At 44.4% G+C, this 20,750-nt stretch overlaps 1 protein-coding gene across 1 annotated transcript in view; it reads left to right on the top strand.

The window, feature by feature from the left end:
- Nucleotides 1–20,750, top strand: part of LOC124612875 (soluble guanylate cyclase 89Db-like) — a 468,418-nt gene that overhangs the window by 235,138 nt on the left and 212,530 nt on the right. Inside the window, exon 2 of the mRNA XM_047141315.1 lies at nt 14,384–14,589. Within this exon, the coding sequence (XP_046997271.1) occupies nt 14,384–14,589 (206 nt within the window). The remainder of the gene's footprint in view (nt 1–14,383; nt 14,590–20,750) is intronic.

The raw sequence follows: 20,750 nt of genomic DNA, 5'->3' as shown, positions 1-20,750 counted from the left end.
ATGTTGCATGAAGACGTGCCTTAACTGTGAGGACATGATGAAAGGCGTCTGCTCTCATGAACCAACTTTCAAATGTTCCACTTATTTACATACCGATTGCTGGCACGCACTTTTGCTGTTCAATATTGTGAGAAAAGTAGGTATAAATTGTAGGGAAAGACGCGTAGTATACACAGTCTGTACAAGGGCCAAGAGGGAACAGTAAAAGTGGAAGACGAAGAACGAAGGGCTCGGATTAAAATGTGTGTAAGACAGGGATGTAGCCTTTCACCCCTACCCTTCAATCTATGCATCGAAGAAGCAATGACGGAATTAAAAGAAAGGTTAAAGAGTGGGATTAAAATTCGAGTTGGAAGGATATCAATGATCAGATTCACTGACGACATTGCCATATCCAGAGAAAATGCAGAAGAATTAAAGGATCTGTTAAATGGAATGAACAGTACAATGAGAACAGATTACGGACTGAGAAAAAACCGAAGAAAGACGAAGGTAATGAGAAGTAGCCGAAATGAGAACAGCGATAAACTTAACATCAAAATTAGTGATCACGAAGTAGATGAAGTTCAGGAAATCCGCTACCTAAGCAGCAGAATAGCCCGTGATGGACGGAGCAACGATGACACGAAAAGCAGACTAGTACTGGCAAAAAGGGCATTCCTGCCCAAGAGAAGTTTATTGGTATAAAAAAAGGTCATAATTTGCCGAAGAAATTTCTGAGAGTGTGCTTTTGTAGCACAGCAGTGTATGGTAGTGAGACAGGACCGTGGGAAAACCAGAACAGCAGAGAATCGATGACTTTGGATGTGGTGTTACAGCTATGCAATGGGGAGGTTTTCCGCAGAGTCGGAGAGGAAAAGAGTATACGGAAAACACTGACAAGGAGAAGATACTTGATAGTAGGACATCTGTTAAGATATCAGGGAATAACCTCCATGGTAATAAAGGGAACCGTAGAAGGTAAAAATCTTACAAGGGGACGCCGCCAATTGTGAAATTCAGATTCGATTCATACTGCGCATAATAAAAGCTCATTGCCAGAGGTATAATGAGGCAAAGCACCAAGACGCACTTCTCAGCCGTTGTCGAGAAAATCGATTAAAAGAAACCGATACGGTGAAATACTCTCTACTATTAACAATTTTCTGCAGCGTCGTGGCGCAGCGGTAAGCGCTCGGGTTCGTAATCCGAAGGTCGCCGGATCGAATCTCGCGCCATGCAATTTTTTTTATTATTAGTTTTTTGTAATTCAAATGAATACCACAACTTTAGGAATTTAAAACTCTGCAACGACAAAAGGCAGAGCTAAGCACTATCTGTCGGCGAATTAAGGGAGCTATAAAGTTTCATTTAGTTGTACATTTGTTCGCTTGAGGCGCTGTTGACTAGGCGTCAGCGTCAGTTGATGCTAAGATGGCGACCGCTCAACAGAAAGCTTTTTGTGTTAATGAGTACGGCAGAAGTGAATCGACGACAGTTGTTCAGCGTGCATTTCGAACGAAGTATGGTGTTAAACCTCCTGATAGGTGGTGTATTAAACTTATCTGTCCGTAAGTACCTGAACGTCAACTACCCGAGGCGATGGATCGGCCGCCAGGCAGCCCGTGACAGAGCACTTCATCACTGGCCTCCAAGAAGCCCTGATCTTACCCCCTGCGAGTTTTTCTTATGGGGGTATGTTAAGGATATGGTGTTTCGGCCACCTCTCCCAGCCACCATTGATGATTTGAAACGAGAAATAACAGCAGCTATCCAAACTGTTACGCCTGATATGCTACAGAGAGTGTGGAACGAGTTGGAGTATCGGGTTGATATTGCTCGAGTGTCTGGAGGGGGCCATATTGAACATCTCTGAACTTGTTTTTGAGTGAAAAAAAACCTTTTTAAATACTCTTTGTAATGATGTATAACAGAAGGTTATATTATGTTTCTTTCATTAAATACACATTTTTAAAGTTGTGGTATTCTTTTTGAATCACCCTGTATATATAAACTATTAATGAATTGCTTATGCATGTTGGTGAAGGCGGATCGCTCTCCAATTGTACCGCCTCCATTTTTCCGTTTGTTTAACAGGGTGTACCAAAGCTCTCACGTCCGCACCGATTTTCGACGATGTTATAAGTTGCGGTAGGGACCGCATCTACCTTCTTTCGAAGTTAGCAGGCAACTACACTGTTATGCGGCGGCTCGTTTCGGACCATTCAACATCTGTCCTTCAAGTGTAACGAGCGAGTAACGGAGTTTATATTTCATACCTGCCACAGCAAATTTGTGTTCGTGGGGTCTCTATTGTAATTGGAACGTTTGACTTACGCTATACGTATTCGTTTCGGAATATCGTTTCTACGTCTTCCGTTAACTATACGTGGTTAACATTATGAGGACAATTAATAACATTTATGAAATACAACTTTGTTTGCGGAAAACATAATGATGTTCGAAGTCGCCAGTTTTTCCACGACAAACGACTTTCAACAACTTATTATATGCATAATTGTTGCAACAGATTGCCGGTAATTATATATATATATATATATATATATATATATGTGTGTGTGTGTGTGTGTGTGTGTGTGTGTGTGTGTGTGTGTGTGTGTGTCCACACATTTGAATTACAAAAAACAAATACTAAAAAAAAAAAAGGTTGCATGGCGCGAGATTCGATCCGGTGACCTTCGGATTACGAACCTGAGCCCTTACCGCTGCGCCACGACGCTATAGAATATTGTCAATCGTAGAGAGTATTTCACCGCAGCGGTTTCTTTTAACTGTCCATTTTCTCGACAACGGCTGAGAAGTGCGTCTTGGTGCTTTGCCACATTACACCTCTGGCCATGAGCTTTTATTATGCGCAGTATGAATCGAATCTGAATTTCACAATTGGCGGCCTCCCCTTGTTAGATGAAGACAGAGGCTGGAATACATCAGCAAATAATTGAGGACGTAGATTGCAAGTGGTTCTCTGAGATGGAAAGGTTGCCACAGGAGAGGAATACGTGGCGGCCTCATCATACTATTCAGAAGAGTGATAACTCAAACAAGACTCAACTTGGCAGGATGTCCTGTTGCCTCGCGACCTACTGCAGAGTCGGGTTTTCAGCCGTGAAAAGCACTATTGAACCCACACTGGCAGACGCTATTTGGCTTTCTGGTTTCAGAAACAGGCGAGACGACTGTTTACCATATTTTTCAGGGTCTCTGTTCTGCTGTTTGTGAGGCGAAACTACGATAACCATTCGAGCTAAATACATCTTTTCACTGTTTTGAGCAAGGCATTACAGGGTATTAATATTCGATCATATTTTGCTCTCGATTGAAAGAAAGTTTTTCATGCACTTTCCTTCCCTTCACATCGAATCCCAGTTCTATTACTCACTCCGTCTTCAGGCCACGAGTGGCCTACCGGGACAATCAGACCGCCGTGTCATCCTCAGAGGAGGCTGCGGATCGGAGGGGCGTGGGGTCAGCACACCGCTATCCCGGTCAATATGATGGTATTCTTGACCGAAGCCGCTACTAGTCGGTCGAGTAGCTCCTCAATTGGCATCACGAGGCTGAGTGCTCCCCGGAAAATGCCAACAGTGCATGGCGGCTGGATGGTCACCCATCCAAAAGCTGGCCACGCCCAACACTGCTTAACTTCGGTGATCTCACGGGAACCTGTGTACCCACTGCGGCAAGGCCGTTCGAGTTCTATACCATGTTAGTTTTTTATAATCAGCCACTAAACTTCCGTTTTGTGAATAACTTTGTATTGGTTACAAAAATAACCACAATCGCACCTTAAATTTTGTTTTCTTGATAGATTTTTTATTTCGTTTAAATCTATGAGGAATCCAATGACAGGTATTAGAAATACAAGAACAAAGCTCCACTGTTAACTCTCTTTAAGCCATAATCACCTATCTATCTATGCGTAACGGTACATGTCACCGTCGGAAAACAGTTGCGCACTAATACATCACGAGAAGTAGTTCATTAGTAACAAGAGCAGGTTCGTTCTTTTCTTTCCAGATCTCATATATACAGATGCACTGTTCAGAAATGTTCAACAAGGAATTTAACCATTTCACCGCACATACATGCGTATTCACAAGAGATAAGCTGGAGTAACTAACGGTAAAACAGAATCGTTCTATTCGAAAAGCAAAGAACATCTGCAACTGCCTCCAGTCTACACACGAGTGCAGTGCAGCGCTAATGGTTCAGACTGGAGGTGCTACGTCGCAGCTCTCAGACAATGCATCGCTAATCGATGTCCGAGCCATCTGGCCCATAATGTAGCTTATCGACAATCGATGCGTGAGACACGACAGCACTTGCCGCGAGTACTTATCGTTAATTCAGGGCTCACGCCCCTGATAAAGCCCCTAGCCCTTTCCCTGCTTGAGATATCCGTGCAGCTACGATGTCACGGCCTCTTATCGTTCTCCAATAAAATTGGATGTAGTAACTGCTCCTAAAAGTCTTCACATCAGTTACAATACCTATGAGGCAACGTCAGAATGAGTAAGATGTCTCTAAAGTTTTCGTACTATTTCAGAGTGCTGTAGATACAGAACTTCTTACCGCGTTTCTATGAATCTCACACAGTTCGAAATAAAGACAGAAATAGTGGTCAGGGTTCTTTGTTTGGTGTGAGACTTCACTCAATTGGTCCGTAACGATTCAGTGTTATCTAAGATTGCGAGCTGGCTGCACAACGCTTTCTACACTCTCCGGATTAATAACGGCATTTCCGTTAGAAATTTGTAGCGTAATTTATGGACAGTTCGTCCGACGTCGGATTGAATGGGAGCGTGTGAGCGTCCATACTCGCTTCAAGGTTCCGGTCAACCACATCTGTCCATCACAAGGAAAGATCGTCGTACTGTGTGGTAACTCCACATTTTCTGCTGCCATCCGAGAACAAGTAGTGGACCTCCTGAAAAATTCTGTTGGGAAAGGACCTGATCTTCCGGAGAGGCAAAGAAGTATTCTGCTTAGTCTCATGATATGGGGAGAATTCTCACTACACAGCGGTACGTCAGGGACATCTTGGATCCTCATGCGTTACCTCCCTTCACACTGTATTGTGGCGCCATTTTTCAATGGGACAATACTCATCCACACATGTCACGTGTCTCTACGAACTGTCTACGTTATGTTGAGGTTACTCCCGTGACCAGCAAAACCCTCAGATCTGTCTTTAATAGAACATGTGGGAGATCGGCTCGGACGTAAATTACTTTCAGCGCTAGTATCCAGGACGTCAAGATTTACAACAGTTATCCGAGAGCTTGCCGCAGGAGAGGATACAAGACTTTATGACACCACATCCAATGGAATCAGTGAATGCATCTAGGCCACAGCAGTTGCAAAGTCATCTTGAGTCGATTTTGTAATCATAGAATCACCTGGGTAGGGAGACTGGTGGGAACGCGTGATACGCTCAGTCAAGCGTTACTTGAGGAAGATGCTTGGTCGCTCTCAGATGAATGAAGAGAACCTAAACGCCGTTTTGATAGGAATAGAAGCCGCAATAAACTCAAGGCCCAACACTCAAGCAGCGAGAGATCCGGCATTGACATCAGCTCATTTCCTAAATGGTGGAAAACTAGTACCCACTCCATGTGAGCCAGAACCAACACCTAGGAGGGATCTTGCCCATAAATTCCGACTAAGATAAAAGGTCAACGAGGACATTTGGCGTAGGTGGAAAAATGAAGACCTCCTGCTGATAAGAAGCTACCACGGGTGAAGGGATACCCCTCAAGAAGAAGTCGTTCTACTTGAGAACATCAAACTTTTTTTTTTTTTTTTTTTTTTTACGTTTATTGCATCTGCTCGGGGCGGATGTCGCAAGACATCCGTTTCAGTTCGTCGTTGATCCGTTAATTCAGTTTTTTTATTACAGAGGGCAACTAACCCTCTCACCGAACACGCTGAGCTACCAAGTTGGCGATATCTCATTTTGTTCGCTTTCGTTCGTTGTATCTGCTCGGGGCGGACGTCGTAAGACATCCGTTTAAGTTCGTTGTTAATCGATTAACTCAGTTTTTTTTTTATTGCAGAGGGCAGCTAACCCTCTGACGGAACACGCTGAGCTACCGTGCCGGCGTCCTAGATGGTAAAATAAGATGCAGTGGGACGGCACGATCTGTCCACCGGTGTAGTTGGTCATTCCCCTCTAGATAGACCAGGATGGGGAGGATGTTAGGGAATAAGAGACTCATATGCCATCAATTGCTGTTGTGTATAAAACTGTGTACTGTGCCGCCCTCTGCGGCGTTTGTGTATAATTATGACTGAAACTGTAATGGACGCCGTGATTACACCTGTGAACTGTTCTTGTGTCGCATTCCATTAGATACTAGTGGCAGCAACAGAGACCAACTGCATTTGTGAATAGTAATTCCACCTTTAAAAATGAGAAGTTTGCCATCCAGAACAACATACTAGGCGTTGTCACTGATTTTGTTATACATCCTATAGGTCCTTTCTAATTTACTGGATGACATGGACTAATTCTCAAAAGGATTTTATTCAAATTGACACTGGACGCAGAAAGCTACATACTCAGTTAATTTTACTTGCTCTCTTGAGGTATGATATGTGGGATATGCGTACGTATTTCAGTGTTTCCGTTGCCTTGAACACTGAGGCAGCTGTTTTCAGCTTTACAGCATGCTTAGCTTTCCTTCGTGCGTGATGAATGGTACAAACTTAAGTCTAAGAGGAACTGGCCGAGATCCAAGTGTCAATATATTTTGAAAGTACAGACCTCTGCACGTTTATTGCGAGGAATTTTAACAAGCGCAGTGTGGCGTTGAACACACTGGCCTGAAGCTATCTAGAATCAGTAAACCGTGCTGTGAAGAGTCGCCGTGTTTCGCAATGAACGCCGAATATATGAGAGTGAGCAAAAAGTTTCCATTTGGGGCGTTGCTGCTGCAATTGAATGCAAGGTAGCGTGGCTGCAATGCGGGTATATAAAGGTATGCACCGACGTAGGCAAGCGATTGGCGTGGCATTGGTGTCTATTCGACGTGCGAGCGGTAAACCGGAAACGAGAATTACGGCGACATTATTACCAAATGCGTCCAAACAGAACCAACCTGATGTTATTCTGTACTCGGCTACCGAAGGACAACTACCGGTATACAATCATTTGAGAATGTGTATGAGGCAGAATGTCTGTCGAAACCAGGACCGGGAAAACTGCGACAAGGGGTGCTGTTGCTACAAGATGACGCACGTCCCCATATCGCAAAATACACTACTGGCCATTAAAATGGCTACACCACGAAGATGACGTGCTACAGACGCGAAATTTCACCGACAGGAAGAAGATGCTGTGATATGCAAATGATTAGCTTTCCAGAGCATTCACAAAAAGTTGGCGCCGGTGGCGACACCTAAACGTGCTAACATGAGGAAAGTTTCCAATCGATTTCTCATACACAAACAGCAGTTGACCGGCGTTGCCTGGTGAAACGTTGTTGTGATGCATCGTGTAAGGAGGAAAAATGCGTACCGTCACGTTTCCGACTTTGATAAACTGTCGGATTGTAACCTATCGCGATTGCGGTTTATCGTATTGCGACATTGCTGCTCGCGTTGGTCGAGATCCAATGACTGTTAGCAGAATATGGATTCGGTGGGTTCAGGAGGGTAATATGGAACGCCGTGCTGGATCCCAAGTGCCTCGTATCACTAGCAGTCGAGATGACAGGCATCTTATCCTCATGGCTGTAACGGATCGTGCAGCCACGTGTCGATCCCTGAGTCAACAGATGGGGACGTTTGCAAGACAACAACCATCTGCAGGAACAGGTCGACGACGTTTGCAGCAGCATGGACTATCAGCTCGGAGACCATGGCTGCGGTTACTCTTGACGTTGCATCACAGACTGGAGTGCCTGCGATGGTGTACTCAACGACGAACCTGGGTGCACGAATGGCAAAACGTCATTTTTTCGGATGAATCCAGGTTCTGTTTACAGCATCATGATGGTCGCGTCCGTGTTTGGCGACATCGCAGTGAACGCACATTGGAAACGTGTATTCGTAATCGTTATACTGGCGTACCACCTGGCGTGATGGTATGGGGTGCCATTGGTTACACGTCTCGGTCACCTCTTGTTCGCATTGACGGCACTTTGAACAGTGGTCGTTACATTTCAAATGTGTTACGACCCGTGGCTCTACCCTTCATTCGATCCCTGTGAAAACCTACATTTCAGCAGAGTAATGCACGACCGCATGTTGCAGGTTGCAGGTCCTGTACGGGCCTTTCTGGATACAGAAAATGTTCGACACCTGCCCTGGCCAGCACATTCTCCAGATCTCTCACCAACTGAAAACGTCTGGTCAATGGTGGCCGAGCAACTGGCTCGTCACAATACGCCAGTCACTACTCTTGATGAACTGTGGTATCGTGTTGAATCTGCATGGTCAGCCGTAACTGTACCCGCCATCCAAGCTCTGTTTGACTCAATGCCCAGGCTTATCAAGGCCGTTATTACGGCCATAGGTGGTTGTTCTGGGTACTGATTTCTCAGGATCTATGCACCCAAATTAGGTGAAAATGTAATGACATGTCAGTTCTAGTATAATATATTTGTCCAATGAATTCCGTTTATTATCTGCATTTCTTCTTGGTGTAGCAATTTTAATGGCTAGTAGTGTATGTCGAAACGCAGAAGCTACGCCTACTCAAGAAGTAGACACTCGACCATCCGCCGTGCAGTCTTGATCTTTCCTCCTGCGCCTTCGGTCCCTTAAAATAGGCCTTAAAGGGAGGATTCCTGTCGGACGAGAATGTTTAGCAGGGAGTTACCGCCCCTTTCACGCAGCAGAATAAGACGCTTTACCATATGAGTATCTTCAGCCTGGTTCCTGATTGGCATACCGAGTCTGGACTATAAGGCTTCGGACGCCCTCGTGAATTAGATTTTACTCTGAATGGTTAAAAGCGGCGACGGGGAGACAGTTATCATCGATGCAAACCTTCGGCCTTTATGTCGTTTACCTCAAAACATTGTAGCTGTTCGCTAATTTAGTACTGCTTTTTAATTTGTATGTCAATCTTTACATGTACCTAGTGTTATTTTATGCCTTCTCTGCACTTTTTTGTGATGTCTACCGCCTAACCTGAATTTACAGTTTTTTGCCTGTTCTGCTTCGTCTGCTATTTGTAAACTTCTCCAGTGCTAAGCTGAAGTTTCTCCATTTCAACAATTTAAAATTGTCAAAAACTAGATCCTGGTTTCCAATAAACCTTTGTTTGTAAATGGTTCGCTGATTTTTTTCGACCTCCCCATGTTCAAAAGATAATGTCATTACGGAGACTACGACTGGCTTAAAACCCATATGCTTAATGCTGCGACTGGTCAAGTCGCCTGTCAGTATATGAGGAGAGAGAGAGACTGAGTGAATGAAGCAGATGCCGAATAAAACTGTCGAGTGCCTCTCGGACTGACAGCGTTAGAGGTATCATTTACAAAAAGTGAGGTGAGGTGAGCATAAGACGGTCGTCTCGATACCTGTTGGACACACAGTCCGACGTGCAGAAGTAAACAGGTCGCTGCTTTACTGGTATGTATGGACAAAGATTCAGAATTTCTACGGAACATTCGTAGTAGCAGATGAGACTTGGTAGACCTGAAATAGGGTGGTAACATATAAATCGCATTAGATTCCTGCTTATAACACATTCCGACGGAAATCGAATGACATGTGAAACCCATGCTGACATTTATTCCAGAAGAATCACCTTCCAGAATATATTGCGACCAATAAAAATGGAAATGCCGTGTGGCTAGGGCCTCCAGTAGGGGAGACCGTTCGCCTGGTGCAAGTCTTTCGAGTTGACACCATTTCGGCGACTTGCGTGTCGATGGGGATGAAATGATAATGATAAGGGCAACACAACACCCAGTCCCTGAGCGGAGAAAGTCTCCGGCCCAGCCGGTAATCGAACTCGCGCCGTTAGGCATGACATTCCGTCGCGCTGACCACTCAGCTACCAGGGGCGGACATTGCGATCAATAGAAATTGTTTAGAAGGAAAAAAAAAGTTATTATACACTGACGGAAAATAATCGCAACACCAAGAAGGGCTTGTGCGACAGAAACGAAAGTTTGTATGCATGTTTCTACATCTGAAAAATGATGTATGTTCCAGTTTCGCGCCAGTCGCATAAGAGTGGTGCTAGTAGCGCCACCGTGAGGATGCAAATCAAGATTGCTTTAAATACGCGCTGTAACGGTCTTGAGCTTTCGTTACCTTTGAGACTGGACGTGGTGGGTTGATGTTAGTCAAGAATGTTTTTAAGGCGACAAAGAGGCCACTGTCAAGATCTCACTCACTCTGAACGTCGTCGTGTAATAGCGCTACGAGAAGTTGGATGTTCCTTCTACGATATTACAGAAAGGCTTGGTAGATATGCAACAACTGCAGGTGACTGCTGGCTGCGGAGGTCACGAGAATGTACGGTCGCAAGAAGACCAGTCTCCGGACAGACACTTGGCACTACAAATCGATTACTTCTCAACGACAGCTCCGAGGCAGAGTGCACGTAGCGTTCATTCCACTGACCTCAAATCACCGCCGTTTGCTACTTCCGTGGTGTCAAGCTAGAGCTTATTGCAGGGTACGGCGATGGTCTGTTGTGTTTCCTGAGAAGAGCTAGTTCTGCCTCGGTGCCAGTGATGGCCGTCTGTTGATTAGAACTAGGCCAGTCGAGGACCTGCAACCAACCTGCCTGCTTGCTAGACACACTGCACCTACACCTGGAGCTATGGTCTGGTGTGCGATTTCGTATGACAGCAGGTGCACTCTCGTTGTCATCCCAGTCACCCTGACTGCAGAACTGCAAGTCAGGCTGGTGATTTGACCTGTTATGCTACCATTCATGAACAGCATTCCAGGGGGTGCTTTCCAACAGGATAACTCTCGCCCATGTAGAGAGTATCGACATGTTGCGTTAACCTGCTCGATCACCAGATCTGTCTCCAATCTAGCAGTTATGGGTTGTCATCGGACAACTCTAGCGACGTCCACAAGCAGCATTAAGCGTCGCTGTATTGACTGACGAAGTGCAACAGGCATAGAACTCGATTCCACAAACTGACATCCGGCACCTGTGCAATACAATGCCTACACGTTTGCATGCTTACAAGCAACATTCTGGCGGTTACACCGATTATTAATGTACCAGTATTTCACATTTGCAATGGCTGATCTCGCGCTTACATTAACCAGTGATCTTCCAATGTAAATGACTTGAGTAACTTACCTAGACAAATGGTTCAAATGGCTCTGAGCACTATTGGACTCAACTTCTGAGGCCATCAGTCCCCTAACCTAACTAACTTAAGGACATCACACACATCCATGCCCGAGGCAGGATTCGAACCTGCGACCGTAGCGGTCTCGCGGTTCCAGACTGTAGCGCCCAGAACCGCACGGCCACTCCGGCCGGCCTTACGTTGACAAATGTATTCCCGAAATTTCATTACTTGACATTAATTATTGAACCGTATCATCTTCATCTTTGCCTAGGTGTGGTGTGTCGTCTTCCGGAGCCTTGGCTTTGCTCTGCCGCGATTGGTCCGTTTGCTTTTAAATTTCGGAGGGCGCTGCGTTCTGGGAGATACCTGCTGACGACGAGAGTATCAAGTGCTGCTGCCGGAGTGAGACGGGGAGTTTAATTTCCAGTTGTGCGGCAGCGCAGTGTTGCGGGATAGGTGGTATAACTTCCAGTGAACGCACGTGATTGCTACGAGCGTGTGTACTCGGAACGGCGGCAGTCGTTCTGGACGGGCCGTGTGATAAGGAAGCTCGGCGTGGCAACTGTTGCCGCGACGTGTCCGCGTTGCTGTGGCGGAACTGGGGCGATTGACATAACTCTAGTTGGTGCTGGTTGCAACCTGTCGCCGAATGCTTGTCTGCCTTCTGGACTAACGGTGGGAATTCCTTGACTTGATGTGTCTCACTCAATTTCTGCCCGTGTTGTCGGGTGTGTTTTGCTCTAAGGTCGTGTGCCATGGTGTTTCGCCATTTTAGTAGGCTCAGGCGTGACCGAAATCCCTATTCAGTGATCTGCTGTTACATTGTCAAGTGTAACTATAACTAGAAAAGAGTGTTACCTCTCTGTGCCTTAATAACTGAACCTAAAATATTATCTGTGGTTGAAATTTTTTTCTGACCCAAGTGCAATAACGATCTTGTATTTTACAATTTGTTGCGTGGTATTATTATTATTATTATTTAGTACTGGCCGTCACATTTACTAAGTCGAAGATTTACGAAGGCCAGTGGGCGTCATTAACCGTTCCTGCCTAGATAGGCGTTATATTTTGAACCATGTGTTTCAATGTTTAGTAATTTTTATTTTATGTGTTATAGAGAGTTGCTGTCATGCCCTATGTGGACGATTCGCCACGTTGGTGAAGTTTCTAGTTGTTCTGCTGGTCTGTGCCATATTGCTAAAGCAGGCAGTCCTACCACAGCTGATTGTAAGTTTTTCCTAGTAGTGAGGAGCATGGGCTGGTTTTAAGTGCTAACTCACTAACTTCAACCATTCTCAAATATTTATTACTACTGATATTCAGGCCCTTCAGGCCTAGTGGCGACGTCACTACCCCTTTTTGGTTATTAATTTTATCTTGTTAGCATGTTTCATTAAAAAAAAACCTTTGGCATATGAATTTGTCTTTTGGTCTTTACTGCTCCTTTGGACGAAGTAAATTAACTGTTGGTTTTGCGTTCTTGTAGCATTATCAAAACAGCATTTGTGGTTATATTTGATTGGCCCTTCTGGCCAAATGATTAAAGTCATTCCTTTCAGTAACTTATTTTATTGGTCAATAATTAATCAAAGGTGTTGGGCCCTTCAGACCGTGATTATCTCTTTATGTTGAATCTTAAGGTTGTCATTCTGACATTACAGTTGTGAATGTTCAGCGGCCCTTCAGGCCTGGAGTTTAAAAATGTTTATTGTGTTTTGTGATGTATATATGACCACGAGAGACACACACAGACATATATATATATATATATATATATATATATATATATATATATATATATATATATATATGTATGTGTGTGTGTGTGTGTTGTGTACATAGTTTCACGTATTCAGCGCGTACACAACTTTCCCACTACAGCGCGCCCCTCTAAGCACAACAGCACAGGCGCAGCGCTCTTCCGTTTCCGCACTACGAGATGGCGCTGCCATAAAGACGGACCAAATTCTGCTTCCGCCGATCCGCATATTAATATGTAACGCAGCCAATGAGATTGCTGCTAAAGTAGAACCTTTTCTCCTCGCAGATCACACTTGCGCAGTGATACATGAACGCGCGAGGTATTATAACGAGTATACAGACCTCCAATTAGGCAGTTATCATCAGTCTGTACCAGTCTGCAGTTGTCTGTACCAGTCTATAGTCAAGCTTCAGTCTGCGCCTAATAAGATTACAAATGGTTGAAATTGCTCTGAGCACTATGGGACTCAACATCTGTGGTCATCAGTCCCCTAGAAGTTAGAACTACTTAAACCTAACTAACCTAAGAACATCACACACATCCATGCCCGAGGCAGGATTCGAACCTGCGACCGTAGCAGTCGCGCGGTTCCGGACTGAGCGCCTAGAACCGCTAGACCACCGTGGCCGGCCAATAAATTACCATATTCCTGTACATAGCCATGAAGATAAAGTATAGACACTTTTGTCCAGTATCAGAGATATATATGAGAATAAGATTAACGTACCAATACCAAAGGAACTTCAGATTGTCAATTGTAAATAGCACCCAGAACCAAGTTAAGTAATTTTTATGCTTGTTATTATTTTAATAAATGTGTGGGAAAATTAATCAAGTTCTGTTTAAAGCTGGTCACCGTCAATCTGCTACTCTAAGCGTGCAAGTGGCATTTCTATCGTCTGACCTAACGGCAGAAGATAAACACGCCACAATAAGACCACGAGACATATTGCTGACACTCGCCTACTTCGTTAGAGCGACAAGTCAAATAATCTGATGGTGTGTGTACTGAAGGTCTTACAGTACGCACACCACAAATATATAATGTGTGTGTGTGTGTGTTTGGAACTGTAATCTCATTTGGGTCTACGCTTTCACTCCCTGCAGCGTTTGAGCTCTGCTTAACTTACGTTTTGGTTAAGTTTTCCCATACCACGACGCATCAATTATGTTTTGGTGTTGCGATTTTTTTTCAACGGTCATCATTCATGAAGGTGTTCGATGAACTTTTCAGTCTCATCGTAACTGTGTCCGGCCAGGTGTGCAGATAATTTCGACAAGTGTACATACACAGTATGCAGTCAGAAACGGCGACATGGCGTGGTGTGCTGTGGTGTTGCAGAGCGAGTACGGGGAGTCGGTGTGGGAGCAGGCCTGCGAGGTGGCGGGCTGCCGCTTCCGGGTGTTCAACACGCACCACCTCTACCCGGACAGCCTGATCGGGGACCTGGCGTCCGCCTGCGCCCAGGTCGTCGGCAACGGCGCCACCGTCGAGGGCTTCATGATGTTCTTCGGCCGCTGCTTCGTCCGATACTTCAGCTACTTCGGGTGAGAACCTCTTTTAGTATTCTGACTGGCGTGCTGCGGACCAACACAAATCGTCTCTTCATTTTTTATATATATTTTTTATTTACACGTCAAGTTCCGTAGACCAAATAGAGGAGCAAATCTCGAAGGTCATGGAACGTGTCAGTACATGAAATTACAACATAAAAGTAATATCAGATAAAAATAAATGTTCATGAACCTGAAAAAAGTCTGTCCATAAGTTTAAGTAAACGCTGTCAGCAATACAATAAGAATCAGCTTAATTTTTCAAGGAACTCCTCGACAGAATAGGAGTGACCCATGAGGAAAATCTTCAGTTTCGATTTGAAAGCGCGTGGATTACTGCAAAGATTTTAGAATTCGAGTGGCAGCTTATTGAAAATGGATGCAGCAGTATACTGCACACCTTTATGCACAAGAGTTAAGGAAGTCCAATCCAAATACAGGTTTGATTTCTGCCGAATATTAACCGAGTGAAGGCTGCTTATTCTTGGGAATAAACTAATATTGGTAACAAGAAACGACAATAAGGAATATACATATTGAGAGGCCTATGTCAAAATACCCAGACTCTTGAACAGAGGCTGACAACAGGTTCGTGAACTTACACCACTTATTGCCCGAACCGCCCGTTTCTGAGCCAAAAATATCCTTGTAGAATGGGAAGAGTTACCCCAAAATATAATACCATACGACGTAAGCGAATGAAAATAAGAAAAGTAGACTAATTTTCGTGTCGAAGTATCACTCACTTCTAAAACCGTTCGAATAGTAAAAATGGCAGTATGAAGTCTTTGAACAAGATCCTGAACGTGGGCTTTCCACGACAGCTTACTATCTATCTGAACACCTAGAAATTTGAACTGTTCAGTGTCACTAATCATATGCCCGTTCTGAGAAATTAAAACGTCAGTTTTTGTTGAATTGTGTGTTAGAAACTGTAAAAACGGAGTCTTCCTGTGATTTAACATTAGTTTATTTTTTACAAGCCATGAACTGAGGTCATGTACTGCACTATTTGAAACCGAGCCAGTCACGCATACAACATCCTTTACTACCAAGCTGGTGTCATCAGCAAACAGAAATATTTTAGTTACACGTAATACTAGAGGGCATATCATTTATGTAAATAAGGAACAGGAGTGGCCCCAACACAGATTCCTTGTGCACCCCAACTTGGCAGTACCCCACTCAGATCCCACATCACAACCGTTCTCAGCATTGTGAATAATGTCCTTTTGCTGCCTGTTGCTAAAGTGAGAGATGAACCAATTGTGACCTACTTTCCGTATTCCGTAATGGTCCAACTTCTGGAGCAATATTTCGTGATCAACACAATCAAATGCCGAAGTTAAATAAAAAAATACGCCAAGCGTTCGAAACTTTTTGTTTAGCCCATCCAGTACCTCAAAGAGAAAAGAGAATATAGCATTTTCAGTTGTTAAACGACTTGTAAAGCCAAACTGTACATTTGATAGCAAATCGTATGATATAAATGATCAGTTATCCTTACATACACAGCCTTTTCAATAACTTTTGCAAACACTGATGGCATACAAATAGGTCTAAAATTATCTACATTTTCCTTTTTATAAAGCGGCTTTACTACTGAGTACTTTAATTGCTCAGGAAACTGACCAATCCTGAAGGAAAAATTACAAATATGGCTAAATACAGAGCTAACATGTGCAGCACAGTACTTTAACATTCTGCTAGACACTCCATCATAACCATGAGAGTCCTTAGTCTTCAGTGATTTAATCATTGACTCAATCTGCCTCTTGTCTGTATCACAGAGGAGTATTTCAGACATCAATCTCGGAAAGGCATTTGCCAAGAAAGTTATATGATTTCCTGTGTAAACTAAATTTTTATTTAATTAACCAGCAATGCTCAGAGAATGATTGCTAAATACTGTACATATATCTGATTTAACAGTTACAGAAATATTTTTGCTGCGAACTGACTTTATATCGTCGACCTTGTGCTGCTGACTAGACACTTCCTTCACAACTGACCATATGGTTTTAATTTTATCCTGTCAATTAGCTATTCTATTTGCAAAGCACATACTCTTTGCCTTCCTAATAACATTTTTAATCACCTTACAATATTGTTTGTAATGGGCTTCTGTAGCCTGATTGTGGCTACTTCTAACATTTTGATATAATTCCCGCTTTGTTCTACATATATCCTTATCCCACTAGTCAGCCACCCTGGCTGCCCATTACTGGCACTAATGGTTCAAATGGCTCTGAGCAATATGGGACTTACCTTCTGAGGCCGTTAGTCCCCTACAAGTTAGAACTACTTAAGTCTAACCAACCTAGGGACATCATATACATCCATGGCCGAGGCAGGATTCGAGCCTGCGACTGTAGCGTTCGCACGGTTCCAGAATGTAGCGCCTAGAACCGCTCGGCCACACCGGCTGGCCTACTGCTAGTACCCCGTTCAGAATGTTCTAATGGAATGTGGCATTTACAATCGACGCCTTCGATTATTTGCTGTATGTACGCCATCTTGTCAGAAGTATGCGCACGTCTCTCTGTAATGCGGAATTGCCCACTAAATGTCACGAGAGGCCGCCACTATAAAAGGAGGTGGATGATATTGTGTTGTCAGTAGAGAAACAGCAGCAGCAGAATGGGTCAGTCAGGACCGGTTAATGACTTCGAACGTGGACCAGTCATTTGATGTCACCTGTGTAACAGATCCATCGGGGACATTTCAAGTCTATTGCCCAACTCGACCGTTGTTGATGTGACTGCGAAGAAACAACGCGCGGTCTAAGGCGTCTTGTCACGGTTCGCGTGGCTTTTACCGTCGGATTCGAGTCCTCCCTCGAGCATGGGTGTGTGTGTTGTCCTCAGCGTAAGTTACTTTAAGTCAGATTAAGTTGTGTGTAAGCCTAGGGACCGATGACCTCAGCGTTTGGTCCCATAGGAACTTGCACAAATTTCCAGTTTCCCCAAGTCATACAGATTTGTTATTATTGCATAGATATGTACTTGGTAGATTTTATAGGTCCCACAATGTGTCGCACTATTTCCTGTATTTATTAATACAGTCGGATGACCACTGGGTGATTAATCTGGTAATTGGATTTTCATATGCTTTTTTATTTTTGTCGCAAGAAACTGAAGGCATATAACTAGACAATCACTTCCTCATTGAAAACATATTATTTTTTCCATGCTGTCTAACCTAGAAGTATCCTTCCAAAGTGCGTGTAACACAGACGTGGTGGCCAACGTCACCATGTCGCATACTGATGGAACAGCGCCTGGTGACGAAACTGACGTTTAGCAGAAGGGATTATAACAACCTATGTTTAAGAGAAAACGATCGAACTAGGTCCAAAACCAAAATATTTTGTGAACATGACAATTATTTTTATGAAGAAGTTGAAAGCTGGCTGTTACATTCGCATCTTTTACTATTTAATCCGCAAGTTTCAGTGTTCACTTATTTGTATTTCGTATATTAGTGAACGCTTGTCTTCTGCAAATATACACTGAAGCGCCAAAGAAACTGGTATAGGCATGCGTACTCAAATACAGAGACATGTAAACAGGGAAAAATAGGGCAGCGCTGTCGGTAACGGCTATATAAGACAACAAGTGTTGATCGGTTACTGCTGCTACAGTGACAGGTTCAAAATGGCTCTGAGGACTATGGGACTTATCATCTTTGGTCATCAGTCCCCTAGAACTTAGAACTACTTAAACCTAACTAACCTAAGGACAGCACACAACACCCAGCCATCACGAGGCAGAGAAAATCCCTGACCCCGCCGGGAATCGAACCCGGGAACCCGGGCGTGGGAAGCGAGAACGCTACCGCACGACCACGAGATGCGGGCAGTGACAGGTTATCAAGATTTAACACAGCTTTAACAACGCATTGTAGTCGACGCACGAGCGACGCTACACAGCATCTCGGAGTAGCGATGAAGTGGGGATTTTCCTGTACGACCATTTCACGAGTGTACCGTGAATATCAACAATCCGGTAAAACATAAAATCTCCGACATCGCGGCTGCTGGAAAAAGATCCTGCAAGAACGGGACCAACGACGACTGAAGAGAATCGTTCAACATGACAGAAGTGCAACCCTCCCGAAAAATGCTGCAGATTTCAATTCTGTGCCATCAAGAAGTGTCAGTGTGCGAACCATTCAACGAAACATCATCGATATGGGCTTTCGGAGCCGTGATGACTGCACGACAAGAAGTTTACGCGTCGCCTGGACCCGCCAACACCGACATTGGACTGTCGATGACTGGAAACATGTTGCCTGATCGGACGACTCTCGTTTCAAATCGTATCGAGCGGATGGACGTGTGCGGGTATGGAGACAACCTCATGAATCCATGGACCCTGCAAGTCACAAGGGACTCCACAAGTTGGTCGAGGCTTTGTTATGGTGTGGGGCGTGTGCATTTGAAGTGATATGGGACCCCCGATAGTCTAAATACGTGGTGACGCGTACGTAAGCATCCTGTCGGGTCACCTGCATCCATTCATGTCCATTGTACATTCCGACGGACTTAGGCAATTCCAGCAGGACAATGCGACACCCCACACGTCCAGAATTGCTACAGAGTGGCTCCAGGAACACTCAGAAGAGTTTAGACACTTCCGCTGGCCACCAAACTCCCCATTCATGAATATTATTAAGCGTATCTGGGATGCCTTGCAACGTGCTATTCAGAAGAGATCTGCACCCTCTCGTATCTTACGGATTTATGGACAGCCCTGCAGGATTCACGGTGCCATTTCCCTCTAGCACTATTTCAGACATTAATCGAGTCCATTCCACGTCGGTCTGCGGCACTTCCACGTGCTCGCGGGGGCCCTACACGGTATTAGGCAGGTGTACCAGTTTCTTTGGATCTTCAGTGTACAATTCTATACCTAATTATCGATTGCGAACAGCATAGTTGATCTTGGGTTTCTGCCTATGAGATGTTCGGGAAGTATTCTTTGAATCCCGGCTGGACTAATGAGGTCACATTACATCGCTACGAATTTTGGGTCGTAGGTTTGAGGTGGAACTCTGCGTTCTGACGTGCATGGAGGAAGGTATTGTTTTACAATCTGATAGGATAGTTGTCTGTTAGGAACTTTGCAGTATGGTAAGACGTGCCAAGGCTACTTTTTTCCCCACAAGATCCGATAGGCTGCGAATTTACAGACACAGTGAAAACCCGTTGTAGCTTTGCGCAGACGTGTTGCGCAGTGTCTCTAGTACTGTATGAACAAACAGTCACCCACCAACTGAGAAGTGTGTGCTGTCATTCGATTTGTTCATGCTTACGGATTCCGCCTTGTCTCATGCATCCCATGTGACGTAACTGTCATGCATGTCAGCAGGACTTTTGAAGCAGTACGTGCATACGTTCATGATGCCTACGTTCAGGGAAGGAAGCGAGTGTCAAACAATGATCCTGTTCAGTGTGTGAATCAGGCGATTCGAGAAAGTTGTTCACGGAGGGCAATTCAGAACAAGAGAAGAGGAATGTTATCGTCCTTTGTCCTTCTCCATGACAGTGCTTGGTCACACACTGCAACTGCACGAAGACGCTCCTGCAGCGCTTTCGATGTGAAGTGTTTCATCACCCACCATACAGCCCGGACTTAGCTACCTCTGATTTTCATCTCTTAGCTCACATGAACCACTGGCTAAGAGGATTGCATTTTGGCACAGACAGCGAGCTGCAGACCAGAGTAGAGAATTGGTGGAAAGCAGAGGCGGCTGCCTTCTTTGTCGATAGTATAGGAAAGATGGTACCATGGTACGAGAAAAGAGCAAGTTGCAGCTGTGATTATGTAGAGAAGTAACTGGAAGGTCTAGCTAGATGTTTCGAATACAACATTTTTGCGTTTCACCGTGTTTTCTATTTCGAAACCGATAGGACCATGAAAAAGGTAGCCATCATACTATGACGGTGTGCAACACGAGCGCGTTTGTCGTATGAGTTTCCTATTCGTTTGCGGAAATGGTGCAGTTCATGCGTAATTATTCTCTTAGCTTGCATCACAAAATTGAAGGTAGACAATTTCATTGATGCTTTTATGGCTTGGAATCGTGTCTCCCATGTGGCGTTCTGTTCTTTGTGCTCTTGTGAAGACACTAGGTTTTGATACTTGGTACAT

The sequence above is a fragment of the Schistocerca americana genome, chromosome 4 (assembly GCF_021461395.2).
Source record: "Schistocerca americana isolate TAMUIC-IGC-003095 chromosome 4, iqSchAmer2.1, whole genome shotgun sequence".
Lineage (NCBI taxonomy): Eukaryota > Metazoa > Arthropoda > Insecta > Orthoptera > Acrididae > Schistocerca > Schistocerca americana.
This window is presented reverse-complemented; position numbering and strand designations above follow the sequence as displayed.